Consider the following 14,686-nt stretch of genomic DNA (forward strand, 5'->3'; position numbering starts at 1 on the left):
GATAACAAGCTCCCTGCAGCTGCCCATTGACAGACAGAATCCCAGGGTAAAGGCCCTTCCAACTGCTGAGGGGCCGCTGACCCTTCTCTGCAGAGTTTCCCTCCAGCCCCAAGTGATGTCAGATTCTTTAAAGGCTGGGAAGTGGAGAAAATTCTTCACCCAGATATTCTCTAACTAAACTGCGGCTACAATTAAATTTTAGGTGTTTTTGAAAGTTCCTTAAAAAGTAATATCCTCATGCAAACTGAATCAGCAGTTTCGAAACTAAAAAGCACCTCTGCCCTGCGCTTGGGCTGTCACCAACTAAGCATGAAAACTGGCCACAAAAATAAGGCCCAGTGTCAGGGAGAATTAGGCAACCCCACCTTAACTCTTTTGAAAGCAAATTCAGACTTTGACTTCAGGCTCCAGAGGACTGTCCATGTTGCCATCCCTCAGAATGCACAGGAGAATGCAAGTGTGGGATCTGAAGTCTCCTTCAGTTCTTAAGAATATTTTTAATAGTTACTATGCCTTTCTTCCATCTCAGACCATTGCCTGTCACTTTTATTTACTTGAAAGCCTGCCTTTGCCACTGACTTTTAATTTTTACTCTTTTTAAATAGTAGTGGATTGGAAAACAAAATATAAAAGCAGATATTGATATTGAGTGTAGGCTGGAGGAGGTGGTCCTTAGTGTGTGGGAAGCAATGTGATGTAATGACTGAAAGTACACTTGCTTGGTCACACACACGTATTAGGACATCTGGATTTGACTCCTTGTTCTACCATTCATCAGCTGTGTGCCCTTGGACAAGTAATTAAACTTCTCTGAGTCTCAAGTTCCTTGTCTTACAAGGGGACAACAGAGGCCTACCTCATAGGAAACAGACAGCACAGTCCAACCAGGGGAGTTTAAGGAAACCAACATGGGAGAGTGAGGTGCTCCAGGGCTAGCAACTGTAGGGGGTAGTACCACCTCCAGCCTCGCAGAAGGGAAGAGGTAGGGGAGCCCAGGAAGGGAGCCTAGGAATGGGTGTCTGGCAGGAGCAGTGAGTTCCACTGGGGCATGCAGCTGGCCGGCAGTGACCCAACGGGGACCCAGGGAAGTACATTCTTGACCTACTTTCCTGTGTCCACGCATCTGCCAGTGCTCTCACTGGCCAAACCACTAGGTTGTGATACAGTGCACACAGGTCAGTCTCCCAGGGCAACACAACAGGTAGAGGGGGGAGAGCAGATCTTGAGGGGCAAATGCAAAAGCTTTCAGAAGATTAAACAAGACAGAGGATGTGATGAGCTTAATATGATGCCCTGAACACAGTAAGTCCACAAGTCCTCCATAAACGCAAGTTCATTTTGGACTCTGGCCTGTCTCTGTGCCCTCTTTCCGGCTGCCTTTGCAATTTACTGCTTACTTCCTGGTTCTCAACAGGTCATGAATGGTTACAGTGACTTCCAAGTAATCCAGGGCTGTTATCTATATTGGAGGGTTTTGAGAGAGTAATGAGTGTGTAAAAAAGATAGCTAGGGACTCTGGGGGTTGGAGAGGAGAGAGAGAAATTAAAGGGAAGAAGTTAAGAGAACCCGATGAGAGAAGGCTGTGTGCTCCCTACCAGGCTGGAATGAACGCGGTATTATCTTACTTTATGATCAAATTGTGCATGTATTGAGATGTGATAATAGAGTGCTTTGCAATTTTACAGCTTAGTGAGACTTGCCAGAAAGCTTAGTGAGATTTGCAAAGGTCTTCCTGCCCTAAATGCAAAATCTTACATTTCATTTATAGATGAACAGATTTACATCAGTGCCCCTTTTCCCTCCAAAAACCTAAGAGTCAAATGTGTTCACATGGACGTTCAGTTACTTGCATGCTTCCACCTGGGTACCCGCTTCAGGTGAATCTTCTACTCTGCCTTGGGAAATGGCTGCTTGGAGTGAATTTTGGTTCTCCCACAGGATGACTCCTGGTGGGAGGAAGGCCCAAAGAGAGGCCCATCTGAGCTCGTGAACTCAGTGCCCTTTCCTCTGCCTGCTGCTGACTTGGCCCATTCCCTCCACAAGCTATTCCTGAGCGTCTGGTACAGGCTCCACAGCAGAGCGTTCTGAGCGACTTGTTCGGCCTCCAGCATCCTCTCACTGGCTCGCCTTCCCCCTCCAGGCCTGGCACAGGCCACTCCCTCTGACTGGAACATACACTCTCTCTTCTTCACCTCCTCCTCAGGCTCACCTCCGAGGTGGCATCTCCTCCAGGGAGCTTACTGGACAGTGTCTCCTCCCTTCAGTGCTCACAGGGGTTGGGAAGCCCCTTGGTATGCTCCTGTGAACATGTGATTCTCTCACCTACAGTCTTGCTTCCCTGGCTTAACTCTCCCCACAGACTGAACCCCTCTTGGGGAGGGACCCTGACATAGTCATCTTGGCTTCATCACAGTCCAGCAGAGTGCCTGGCATACAGAGGACACTCACTAAAGGTTTACTGAGTAAATATGTTTAGGGCATAATTCAGAAAATAAAAAAAGAAGTATTACAAATCCCGAGGCATCAATTTACCAAAGCTATATGTTCTAGAATATTCTTCTCTCCTCCTGTCACCCTAGCACCCCTGCCCCAATAGCAGCCAGGACAACTAACCTTATGACCATTCACCTCCTCTTCGAAAAGTCTTCTTTTTCAGGTTTCGTCTTAAATGCCACTTCCTCAGAGGCTGTCCCTGACCACCATCCAAAGTAGTCATTCAGTCACTCAGTTACAGTGTATTTAATTTGCTACATAGCATTTATTGCTAATGATAACATTTTCTGTATGTGTTTGTTTAGTTATTTTCTATCTTCACCACTACCCTGGAAACCCCATTTGAGCAGAGACTTTGTCTGTCCACAGCTGTATGTCTAGCGTCTAGCACAGTGGGTGCCACTTAGCAAAGTGTGCATTCAGTATCTGTTAAATGAAGGCATGCTACTTTTACTGCATTCTAATTTAATTTGATGCTTGTCTTCTGTCTTTGGATTGGATTAGGTGCTCAAGAGAAGCTCAGAAAGGCCTTCTTCATGGCACTGGAGGGTGCGAGGGGGGCCTCAGTTCCTTGTAAGGCCAAGGTTAGGTATGCTATAGTCAGACACTAAGGAATCTCAGCCCATGTGTCTGCAAGCCCCTGGTGATGAAGCTGTTCCTCCTCCTTTCTGTGAGAGCAGCTCTAGCTGCCCACTGCCCAGACTGATGGAGGAATGTGCCCAGGGCTCCTGGGTGGCCTAGCACCCAGCAGGAAGCAGGCATGGTGACCAGCACACAGAAGCAGACATCTCCCTTTTCCCAAATCCCCACCTGGAGAGTGCACATGCTGCCTGGCTGGGTGCAGAAACTGGTCCTACCTCTCACAGCTGGGCAGCATGGCTCTCTGGCTCTGCTGGAAAACAGATTCAGCCTCAAGAAGCTGCAGCCTGCTCCCACCCCTCCCACTCCCGTGAAATTGCTCTGCCAGCTGAGCAGAGGGCCAGGCCTGGAGTTTCTCACCTGTCCCTGGCCCTTCCTTGAAGTCCTCTGGTTTACTGGAAATCATAAATACAGAGAGATAGCCTTTATCATACCCTTAATAGAGCACTGCCAGAGGCTGGAACAAGGGACACTGGCCTCCTGGTTACTCCTAGTGGCTGATGTTTGCACCTGGTAATGGAGGTCAGATTTGCTTCTCTTAAGTCACATGATTTGCTTCAAGGCAGGAAGGTGTTGGGGCCACTTAGTGCAAAGGGACCAGGCAGTGATCACACATATGTTGCAAACCAGAGCACACACAGGCAGCAAAGGCTGTGCTTCCCAGGGAGCCAGCCCAGGGGCATGGAGCTGAGCTGGCAGCTGCTAAATGACCCATGTAGGGCCTCAACCCCAGTACTTCACTCACAGCAAGCTTAGGACTCCTTCTTCCCTCTAAAACACCTGCTGAATGGAGCCACTCTGAATCTGTCTGGAATAGGGTGGGACATTAACTAATTAACAAACTAATTAGCCTATTATTGAATAGGCCACACAGAATATTCTGGTCACTTAAGGATCTCAAATCATAGTACAGGCCACACTCTGTATGCAGACATCTAATCTTGCTTCAGATTTCTCTTGACCTCAGGTATTTACCTCCTGGTTGTCATGGAAGTTGTTTTTAGATAAGTAGCAACACAGCTGGCCTGGCTCCCCTGCCAGCCCTGGGCCTGCTGAAGGCAGTGGAGCACCCTGAGGGAGCTGGGGGGCCCTGATGGCTGGGCCAGAGGCAGCCCTGCAACAGCTCAAGTCTCAGGTCTCTTTCGCATGGTCTCTTGAAACAACAGCAGGTGCTCAGTAAGTGCTTGTTGAATGGAGCTTCGACTGAGAGGTCGTCAGGCTCCAGAGCCTCTAGATAAATCCTCAGTGGCCACTATGGCTGAGCAGATCCACCCCTGTCACCCCAGGGGCTGTAGGACAGGCAGAACATGGCCACTCAGCCCAGCGATCCAGGTGGCCCACAGACCAATTCCTCTGCCCCTGGAGCCAGGTGGGTGCAGACCTGGTCAGGTGACTTGGCTGGAGGGTCTGTGGGGACGATAGTGGCTCCAATAGTGGCTCCACTCGCCTTGGATGCCACACACCATGGCCAGAGCAGCAGGAGGCCCCACCTGTACGCCAGGGGACGCTGCCTGAGGGCACACCCTCAAACCCATCTCTAACTCTTGAGGACAGACAGCTGGCTTCAAGGGGAAATGCAAGGGGACTAAGGGAAGCCAATGTCCTCACACTCTCCTTAAATGGCTACCAAAGGGGAATCTGCACTATTCTCCGGAAAGTGTCTAAAGTAGGATGGATCTTCCCTCTAGGACATACAGCTCGGTGTAGACGACCTGATCTCTCAAGGCTACGAGAGCCACCTCCTGCCCTGCTGGGGACGCAGTCTGGGTGCCGAGCGCGGGCCCTGGAGGTGGGCCTGCGAAGCCCGGGCCTGCTGCATGAAAGCAGTGTAGGCTTGGGCGTCATCTAATCTCTGCTTCTTCATTTGGTTCTATGTGAATTTAAGAAGACAGTATTTGTAAAACTTTTAGTATAGTAAGCCCACCATACATTTTGGCTATGTAACAATTTTTTTCTTTCAGGAACAATGAACTAAGGAGAAAAGAAAAAAATAAATGTCATGGCAATACACATCAGCAGAAACTTAATTATCCACCATGGATAGCACAAAAAACTGCAAATAATATTTCAAAGATGGGTGTGAGCTCTTGGCTATGCCATTCTAGGCTCCTGAGTCATGGCAGGTGCACAGCCTACATCAGGCCGAGCCACACATGAAAGCTTTCTATCCACGGACTGCCCACTGACATGCGTAATAGTAATGACAGGGATGGCAAAAATAGCTGCCATGGGCCAGGCACATGATAAGCAGTTCACGCAGGTTATTTTATTTAATTCATACTGCAAATCTCTGAGGTAGTTATTCTTGTCCCCTTTTTACAGATGTGGAAACTGAGAGCTGAAGAGGCTGAATAATTTTCCAAGCACATGTCCACCCACACCCACACTCACACAAACAAGCAGAGCTGAGATTCAAACCCAGGTCTGCCTGGGACTTTTTCCACTGTGCTATGCTGCCTGCAGCACACTTCTAAATGCCGTCCATTTCCCAGGGAAAATCCACCTGGGTAGTCCTTAAATCTGCTCTGCCACTAGGTATCTGAGACCAGTGGGGACAGTTTTCAGGTGACATGGTGACCACAGCAGCTGGAAAGGACATCTGCTGCCCCTGCCCACAGGGCAAAGTCTTCTTTTCCAAAGGGCCTTAGGGAGGCCCCTCCCACACCCAGCTCCTGGCCCTGAGCCACAGGGCCCTGCCACAGGATAAGGACCCAGCTCTGCTCAGAAATAAAGTGCGAGTACCCATCTGCCGGCTGCACGCCCGTTCCGGCTCCATCCCCACTCAGGCTCAACTCTGGGATGCCCTGGGGACACTGCAGGCTCCAGCCAGCACCAGGCAAGGGTGGGCAGAGGACAACTGGCAGCAGACAACCTCTAGCCCACTGGACTCTCAGAAAAGAAGGAGGGAAGCTCCCTGTCCTTGGTTCCCACGGATGCCCCTCCCTGAGGAGCTCTTCATGCCCAGGATTAAGGGTCCTGTGTGCTGAGGAAGCCCTGTCCCCAAACCCTTACAAGAGCCAAAATCAACTGCCAAAGGGTTAGACTCAGACAGAACTGTGTGTACTGACATTTTCTCCTGCAGACCAAAATGAATCCTGGGGAGAGCACATTGCTGGGGATTCCATAAGCCCTGGCTCCTGTTTCCAGCTTTGCCTCTGCCTCTGCACATGAGTCTCCGCACATCACCCCACCTCCCTGGTCTAGGCTTTCCTTCCTGTTAAGTGGGAGTAATTACACATAATCATCACTGTAGTTAACATTCACTGAGGTTTCGCTCTGACCCAGGCCCTATGCTGGACGCGTCATCACATTTATCCTCTGAGTATCTTCTGAGGTAGGTAGGTACCATTTTCATTCCCATTTTCAGACAAGGAGACTGGGGAAAACCGGGAAATTAGGGGACATGCCCACAGCCCACAGTTAGTAAAAGTGGACCTGGCTCTCAGTACTACGTTGTTTCACGTGATAGACAAGAGTTACTTTATAAAGATCAAGGGCAGATAAAGTGTTTTGAAAGCAAAAAACCAAGTGTGGGAGGGGCTGGATGATACAAATACAAGTCACAGCTCCCTGGCCGTGACTGAAGGGGCATTCCTAACCCCCTGAAGAGCACCCTGTGGAACCTGGCCACAGAATCAGAGGCCTCTAAGATGGAGTCTTTGTCCTCCCCAGTGTCCCTATGGGCAGGAATGTTATGACTAACCTAATTCTTCAGGTGAGACCAGAAAACTTGAGCAAGGATGACCAGCTCAGGCCCTCAGTTGGCAAGGGAGCAGGCAGGCAGAAGCCAGCCCCCGGGCTCCTAATGGACGGGACGGTGACGATAAAAGGCCCATTTGTGTCAAGGTGGGGCCCCTCCAACCAAAATTTAAACATTTTAATGTAATACTAAAGTACATCTTTTCTAACCTTAAAAACAAATTTTATTTCAGTACTCATTGGTCAATATTCAGTTCTAAATGTAACTGATCCTCCCCCAGTTCCCAGAAAGCTCTGTATAGGACATAGCTCATGGTTACAGACAACAGAACTAATGGTGGTTAGTACTGCCAGAAATGGGTCTCTATAGGAGGAGGATACTGAGTAGATCAAAAGGCTGTATGGGACTATTAAGGTTCAAGGCTGACTAGCCAGGAACAATGCCTCAAATGCACCTTAGAACTGGGCCAAGAACAAAATCCTTTCTTCCTACAGTGGCCTGCAAGACTGGGCACCAGCCCCTCCGCACTCTGCAGCCTCTGCTCCTCCCACTCTCCTGGCTCCAAGTGTACGGGCCTCCGTGCTCTATACCCAAACAATTCCAACCCAGGCCTATAAACGTGCTCTTCCCCCTGCCTGGAACATACATGCACATCAGGGCTTGCTCCCTGGTTTCACCCAGGTTTCTGGTTTCTTCCTGGACCACCCTGGCTCCATCCCCTCTCCCGGCCTCACTCTTCCTCTTCATACCACTGCCCCCGGACATTGTCTTCAGTGTGGTCCGACTTCCAGGTCAGACCTTAAGCTCCATGAGAGCAGGGACTAGGGTTGCTTGCTCGTTGCCGTAAGCCCACTACCCACAGTGGTGCCTGGTACATTTTAGGTGCCTGAGTATTTGCTGAATGCTCTGTGAAGGAATGAACAAACGAATGAGTGGAAAACCTTGGGAAAGCAAGTCCCCATGTTCTCTTGCCAGAGCTGGAGGATTAGGGAAGTAACAGAGTCAGCCTGCGCCATGTGGCCACAGCTGTAGTGCACCCTGCCCAGATCACAATTAGCCCTGCAGCTCCCACCACGGAGGGAAGCCTTGCCTGGGGGCCCAGAGCTCCAAAACTCCCCCGGCAGTCTTTGCAGCTCTTGGAACCTGCCTGGACTGCTGCTGAGCAGACCAACGAGGCCTGGCTGGGTTCCTGCTTTTCCAGGGCTTTAGATAGGCTGCAGTGACTTGGCCGAGGTCCCTTTCCTCCCCTACCGCTTCAGCAACTGCAGTTCTGGATAGATTCATAGGGCCACACAAGGTCAGAGCTGGGGGAAGCCTTGGTGATCTGAAGACTACTCTGTGCCCTACAGATAACATAGGCCAGGGCAGGGATGAGCGTGTGTGTGGACTCTGGGGTCTGGCAGATCCCACCTCCACCCACTGTGTGACTGTGGAAGAAGCACCTCTTTTCTCAGGTGGAAAATGGAAAAGCCCCTACTTCAAACAGTAAGCTCGTCCTCCTGTTCAAAAGTCCTTACTTCCTATTCACTATGATATCAAAGCCAAACTTCTTGGCTTGGTAGTCCAAGCCTGCTGCTCCCAAAGTCTGGTCAGCGCAGCCTACTGAGGGGATCTGGATGGGCTCCTACCCCTTCCCACACCTGTGTGCCTGGAGCCCCACCGCCTCTCTTCTCCCACCTAAGTGCCCCCGGGGTAGGTAGGCCTCACGAAGCCTTCGTGACTCAGGCTTGTTGGGGACTCACAGCTGCACGCTCAGTGGCATCACTAGCGCATAGGAGCTGGAAGGGAACAAAGTTTTGACTCTCCGACCAGAACCTGGGATCCTTGAGGACAACTGTCTCTTCTCTTCTCGCCCTACCAGGTATTGACTGGATGGTACATAAACATTCCTGCTAACTGATTCACCCGAAGTTAGAATTCAGTTAAAATGCCCCACATACTCCCCCTATTTTCCAAGGCAAGGAAAATAGAAATACAGAAATAAATTAAACTGAAGACAAACTCAAATCACTCCTATTTCTCTGCAAAACAAAATCATCTGTATCTGTAACCCAGACTTCACAAGTGGAGGAACTCCCTAAAAACAGTGCATAAAAAGCTAATCAGAAGAACTAGCCTCACTTAAAGATTTCAGGAAGGAAAACACAGTTAAACTGAAAACTGTTAAGTGGTGTTTAAAAAGAAATACAACAAACAGCCCGGAAATGTTTTTAGGACTGTGTCTATCAAAGTCCCTTGGGGGCTGATTTGTCCTTTATTATACTCTTAACACCTGCTTTTACTGAAAACCAACAGCCCGACACCAGAGCTTGGTGAGTAAGAAGCAGAGTGAAACTGGACAGGGAGGAGCTCAGCTGTGAAGCGCCACCCAGGTAACAAGCCACAACCACACTGAGCATGGCCAGCCAGTCTCCGGGGCTACCCAGGCCACGGAGAGGCTGCCCAACAGCAGACGGGGGCCCCTGTTCCCCCAGCTCCTGCTGCGTTGCTCCTCTCTCTGGTCCGCATCCCCACCTCCCCCACCCACCTGTGAAATATGTCAGGAGAAGACTCCTCATACAAACCTGCACCAGAGCTAATTCCACAGTATTTCAAGAAAGGCCTCAGGGACAACACATACTTCTTTCTTCTGGTTTTTCTTTTCTTTTTATTTTTTAACAATGTTAAAAGACAGAACTTGGAAAACTCAAATGATACAAAGAATTAGATCTATCTAATTAGGTAGTTATAATCTTTTTGAATACAACTCCATCTGTACACAAAGATATTGTTCCTTTACATTTCAAACAAAATCAACTCAGTTCTCTTCCTCTCTGATGTTTAAAAACTGGACTTGCTCATTACAGCTGACAGTCACGTAACGCAGTCAGTCCACACAAACACCTGTGCACGAAAAGATTCATAGCATTGTTTATCATAGCTGATGCATGGCAACAGCCCAAGAGCCCAGCAGACGAGGAGAGGGAGAGTGGACCGTGGCATGCCCACCCCGCAGAACATTATTCAGCAATGAAAAGCAATGGAGTCCTGACCTGCTACAACACAGGTGAGCCTTGAAAACATCGTGCTAAGGCAAAGAAGCCAGACACAAAAGACAACACATTTTATGGCGCTATTTATACGATATGCAATATAGGCAAATATTCATACAGAGACAGAAAGTAGATTAGTGATCACCAGAGGCTGGGAAAATGGGAAGACTGGAGAGGTCATAATTAGGGGTACAGAATTTGGGATAATGAAAATAGTCTAAAATTGACTCTGGTGAAACTTGTACAACTTTGTGAATATACTAAAAACCGCTGACTCGCACATTTTAAATGGGTGAATTGAATGAGAATTATATCTCAATAAAGCTGTTAAACAAATTAATTTTAAGATTTAAAAAGGGCAAGGAGAAAATATCCCACGATCACAAATTAGAGACGGGTGTGGTGAGAGAGGTGCTGTTGTGTAAATCTTTCTGTTTGAAACATCTCCAGTTAATGTGTACTTGAGGCGTTATGTCATGACTGTCTAGAGAACAGGTGTCCCAGAGCGGTATTCAGCAAGGCAACCCAGGACAATAGACAGCTTTTCTTTCACTGGTGATAGTTTTAACTGTAATATTTTTAAACATTCAGGTATCAGCAGGTACTTACAAGTGACCTGGTTTATGAAATAACTGGTTTTGACAACAATTAAGACCTCAGTTGCCTCAGTTATCAGAACTAAGCTGAGACAGAGTCGTGCTCAGGGGCTGAGAGAGAGAGAGAGAGAGAGTGTGTGTGTGTGTGTGTGTGTCCTCAAGCAGGTCACCAAATCTGAGCACAGACAAAGACTTTTCCAATTTGCAAGTCAAACTTCTTCAACTTATGGGTCTTAGGCCCTTCAAATGAGCAGCCCAACTGCCTTTCATGAACTGGGACACACAACGATGCGCATAAAGCAAACAGTGCCAGAGGCAAATTGTACCCGGGTGTGCCAGCGATTCAGATTCAATAAAATAGGGAAGAAAACAGTATTATGTGAAGTTAGGACAATAGAGATGGGGTTTGTCTGGGGATTATAACATTTCTCATTAATTTCACTTTGCTCCTTTTTCAGGTATACAAGGACAAATGTGATTTGTCTTCTACCCATGGGTGGCCTGTCTCATTCTTGTGGGGCAAAGCTGCAGAGACCTTGGGCCACCACCCTGGTGGGCTACATCTCTGCTCTGTAGGTAATTTACTGCGAGCCTTGGTTTGCATATTTGTAACAAAGGATTAATAATAATACCAGGTTTCTGTGGAGGCTGTATGAGTTGCAGGTGTGGAGCATAGTGCCTGACACACAGGCTTGGGTCGATCTGGCACAGGCTGGGGTGAAGGGCAAGCACCAAGTTCCCTGCAAAGAGAGATCTGTGCCCTGGGGTGAGATGTTACAGGATCCTTGTCAGGCGGGGCCCTAAGGGGTTTGCAGCTAAGGGAGGGACATCACCAAACCCAGCAGGTACTGCAAGTCAGGGAGGGTCTTGGCTAGACCCTTTATCAGAACACAAAGAAGTGGTACAGTTGCTCTTTTAGCATTAAAGACAGAAACTTTCCTTATTCCCAAATATAAAACTTGGAATTATTGTCTGTTGAGGGCAAAACTAACAAAGGGGGCTGAAACAGAATGTAAACAATTCCCACTCAACTGCTCAGATTACTGACCATGGAATCCATTTCCTTGTTTCTTTGCCTTCCAGCCTTGGGACTGCATACGGTGTGGAGAAGCCCGGGGCGTGCTGCCATCTGCAGGCAGAACAAGAAAAAGCATAAGTTAGAGCCCAAATCTTACTCATCTGAAGCCCCCAGGCCTGCGTCTGACCTCAGGTAGCTGGGAGACCTGGGTCTTGTCCCAGTGAAAGTCAGAACTTACTCGGTTCTGTTTGGCATCCCACCACAGAGTTACAACAGACACAGCCAGTAAAAATTCGAAACCATTAAGGGCTCAGGTATTTAACAACAATGGCAAACTCTTACATAGGGCTCACTGTGTGCCAGACACTGCTCTACATGACTTCCTTTTATTAACTTATTTAGACCTCATGAAGAATATGAATAAATATTTTAGCAGGTCTCTGACAATCTGAGCACCCTGGAGACCATTCATTCCCAGATACTTGTCAAACGCCTGTTATGGGCCAGACACTGCTCTAGGACCAGGGATGGAGGCGTGAACCCAAAAGACAAAGTTCCTGTTCTCGTGGCGCTTCCATTTGGGGGGGAGGAGGCAGCAGGAGCAAAGGTGGCGAATGCTGTGCAGAAACCAAAGGGGTAAAGCAGACGGATGGTGATGACAGTGCTGTTAATAGTCATTCATTTATTCACTTATCACCAAGTACCTACTAGCCACCGACCACAAGCCAGGCACTGTGCTGGACACAATGATGGGCAAAAATTAGACGTGGTCACCCCTATGTATTTACTCACACAGAGAAAACACATATTGATTCAATGACCATCTACATAAATGCAAAGATGTTAACCTGTGGTAAGTGACAGAAGAATGGCACAAGTCCCTAGGAGAACATCCCAGGGAGGCCTGACCTTGTCTGGAACCCCAGGAAGGCCTGGGATGGAGCGTGGGGAGAAGCATCCCTGGTAGAAAGTGCGTCACATGCACAGGCTGGCTCCAGACAGCACACTAGAAGCGGGTGGGCAGAGAGGAGGCAGGGGAGACTGAGAAGGGGCATAGCAGCCCTGGCACAGGCCTCCCAGCCAGGAGCCCTCAACTCCTGAGAACTGGGGCACCAAACGAGGGCTTTAGGCAGAAGAGTAATGTGGTTGGATGTGTGTGTTTTTAAAAGATTACAGTAAGTAGTAGGCTGATCAATGACCCTGCCAGGGATGCTGATGTCTGAATCCCCAGAATCTGTGAACATGGCCCTTACGTGGCAAAAGGAACACTGCAAGTGTGATTAAGTTAGGCTTTTGACGCAGGGAGATTATTCTGGATTAGCCAGGTGGGCTCAGTGGAATCATAAGTGTCCTTACAAGAGGGGGGGGAAGGGAGATTTGACTACAGAAGAGGAAAGTCTCAGCGATGCAGCGTGAGAAAGGCTTCATGAGTTTAAAGAGGGACGAAGTATCTGTGTGCCAAGGAATGCAGGAAGCTGGAAAAGGCACGAAATTATTCTCTTCCAGAGCCTCCAGAAGGAACACAGCCTTGCTGAAACCTTGATTTTAGAACTTGTGACCTTCAGAACTGTAAAATAATAAATCTGTAATATTTCAAGCCACTAGTTTTGTGGTAATTGGTCACGGCAGCAATAGGAGACTAATACACACTGGCATCTGTGAGAAAACAGACTAGAGGCAAGGGGAAAGGGAGGCAGGGGCCCGTCAGATGTCAGCGTGTTACCCGGCAAGAGATGCAAGAGCCGGAACCACAGCGGCGGAGGGGAGCTGGCCGGTTAAGGGCCTGCTGCACCCTGGCAGATGCTGCTGGAAGGCCACGGCAGGCCTCTCTCAGGCACAGGACCTGGATGGCTTGCTCTGCAAACAACCCAGCACCCTCTGTAGAAGGACACTCATCCTAGAGCCATACGACCACTGCCAGACAGGGACACCATTTACTTGCTTAACAGGGACCTGCCAGCCCTGTTCCCACAAAGGAGTCCAGGGTTTCCAGGAACAAACTCTAAGAAGTAACATCCTGAGAGATTCTACTGGGAAAAGGTAGCAACTGTTTCTGCCAAACATTAGGCCTTGCACTGAACATTTTTTTCTTCCTTACAGAGAGATTTTGTAACCCTGAAAAGGAGGTGTCCAGGTTTAAATAAACGCATCTCCAACTCAGGTGATGCAGAACCATGACTATAACCAACATGTAGATGTAATCATGGTCATTCACAATCAGTAGAATAATGCAGAAATTAAAGAAAGAGAGTAAGTGAGAAATAATGAGACCCTCTCAACATTTACTCAATTCCTATTTAATGATCCAGACCTACTGAAAAAGGGTGATCTGAATTTGGTCCTGCCTACCAGGGCTGTTGAGAAGAAAAGGCAATAAAAGTGATTTCAAAGACTTTTACATACATTCTCCCTATTTTTCTCCAAAAGAATAAATGTGCACCAACTCTGACCAAGTACCTGGGTGTGTGCTGAGGGGCGACAAGGAGGCCCCAGGCGTTATCCTCCAGTGCCTTTGCAGCAAGCCACAGGGACCTACTAGACTCTGGAAACATACTGGGGACCCAGGAAGTGCCTGCAGATGGCCAAGGACCAGGCATTCCTGTTAGGATTGGAACAGATTAATTAAAAAATATCAGACATATGTATATATTGTTTTTCTGTGAAAAAAGGTTTTCTGTGACATATGCTTATAATTGCAAAACAAAATCTTCTATAGTCCCAACCATCAGAGATACCTTATTTAAGAATATTTTCTTCCAATTTTTTTCCCAATAATTTTAGTATATCTATATCTGTATTTCTTTTTAACAATAGTGGGATACTGTGCATATTTTTCTTCTGCAACCAGTTATCTAGCAGTATGTAATTTTTCCATGCCACTAAGAATACTTTGTTAATAGCTGCCAATATTCCATCATAGGAATACATTCCAATACATAGGAATAGAAATAGAAAAATCAATTAGCCATTCCTGTATTGCTGGACAGCTGAGTGGTAATGGAAGTCACACTAGGAGGAACAGCCCTACATATAAGAATACACTCATTTAAAATCTGTGTTCAAAGCTCTGATTATTGCTTAGGATCATGTTTCTCACACTTCAGTCATCCATATATTACCATTACTATTTCGCCATGATTAAACACTATCTGTACCATACTTACCATTTTTCTCTAAATCAACTCATTTCTGCCATGAAGTAAATGTG

At 47.8% G+C, this 14,686-nt stretch overlaps 1 protein-coding gene across 25 annotated transcripts in view; it reads right to left on the reverse strand.

The window, feature by feature from the left end:
- The window catches only part of LOC108388420 (uncharacterized), an 89,880-nt gene that overhangs the window by 66,333 nt on the left and 8,861 nt on the right, over nucleotides 1–14,686 (reverse strand). For 13 of the 25 annotated variants that reach the window (XR_012124818.1, XR_005056919.2, XM_037001943.1 and 10 more), the window contains exons 2-3: nucleotides 13,936–14,077; nucleotides 11,509–11,589 (exon numbers count right to left, since the gene is read on the reverse strand). Coding sequence is in view for 23 of the 25 variants with exons in the window: in XM_037001943.1 (XP_036857838.1) it covers nucleotides 11,509–11,589; nucleotides 13,936–14,077 (223 nt within the window). In the remaining 2 variants the exon portion in view is untranslated. Of the gene's footprint in view, nucleotides 1–9,435; nucleotides 9,716–11,508; nucleotides 11,590–13,935; nucleotides 14,078–14,686 lie in introns of those variants that run through there. The other 12 variants (XM_037001950.2, XM_037001944.2, XM_073221088.1 and 9 more) reach the window with 2 other exon arrangements.

This window comes from Manis javanica, chromosome 14, assembly GCF_040802235.1.
Source record: "Manis javanica isolate MJ-LG chromosome 14, MJ_LKY, whole genome shotgun sequence".
In the NCBI taxonomy this organism is placed as follows: Eukaryota; Metazoa; Chordata; class Mammalia; order Pholidota; family Manidae; genus Manis; species Manis javanica.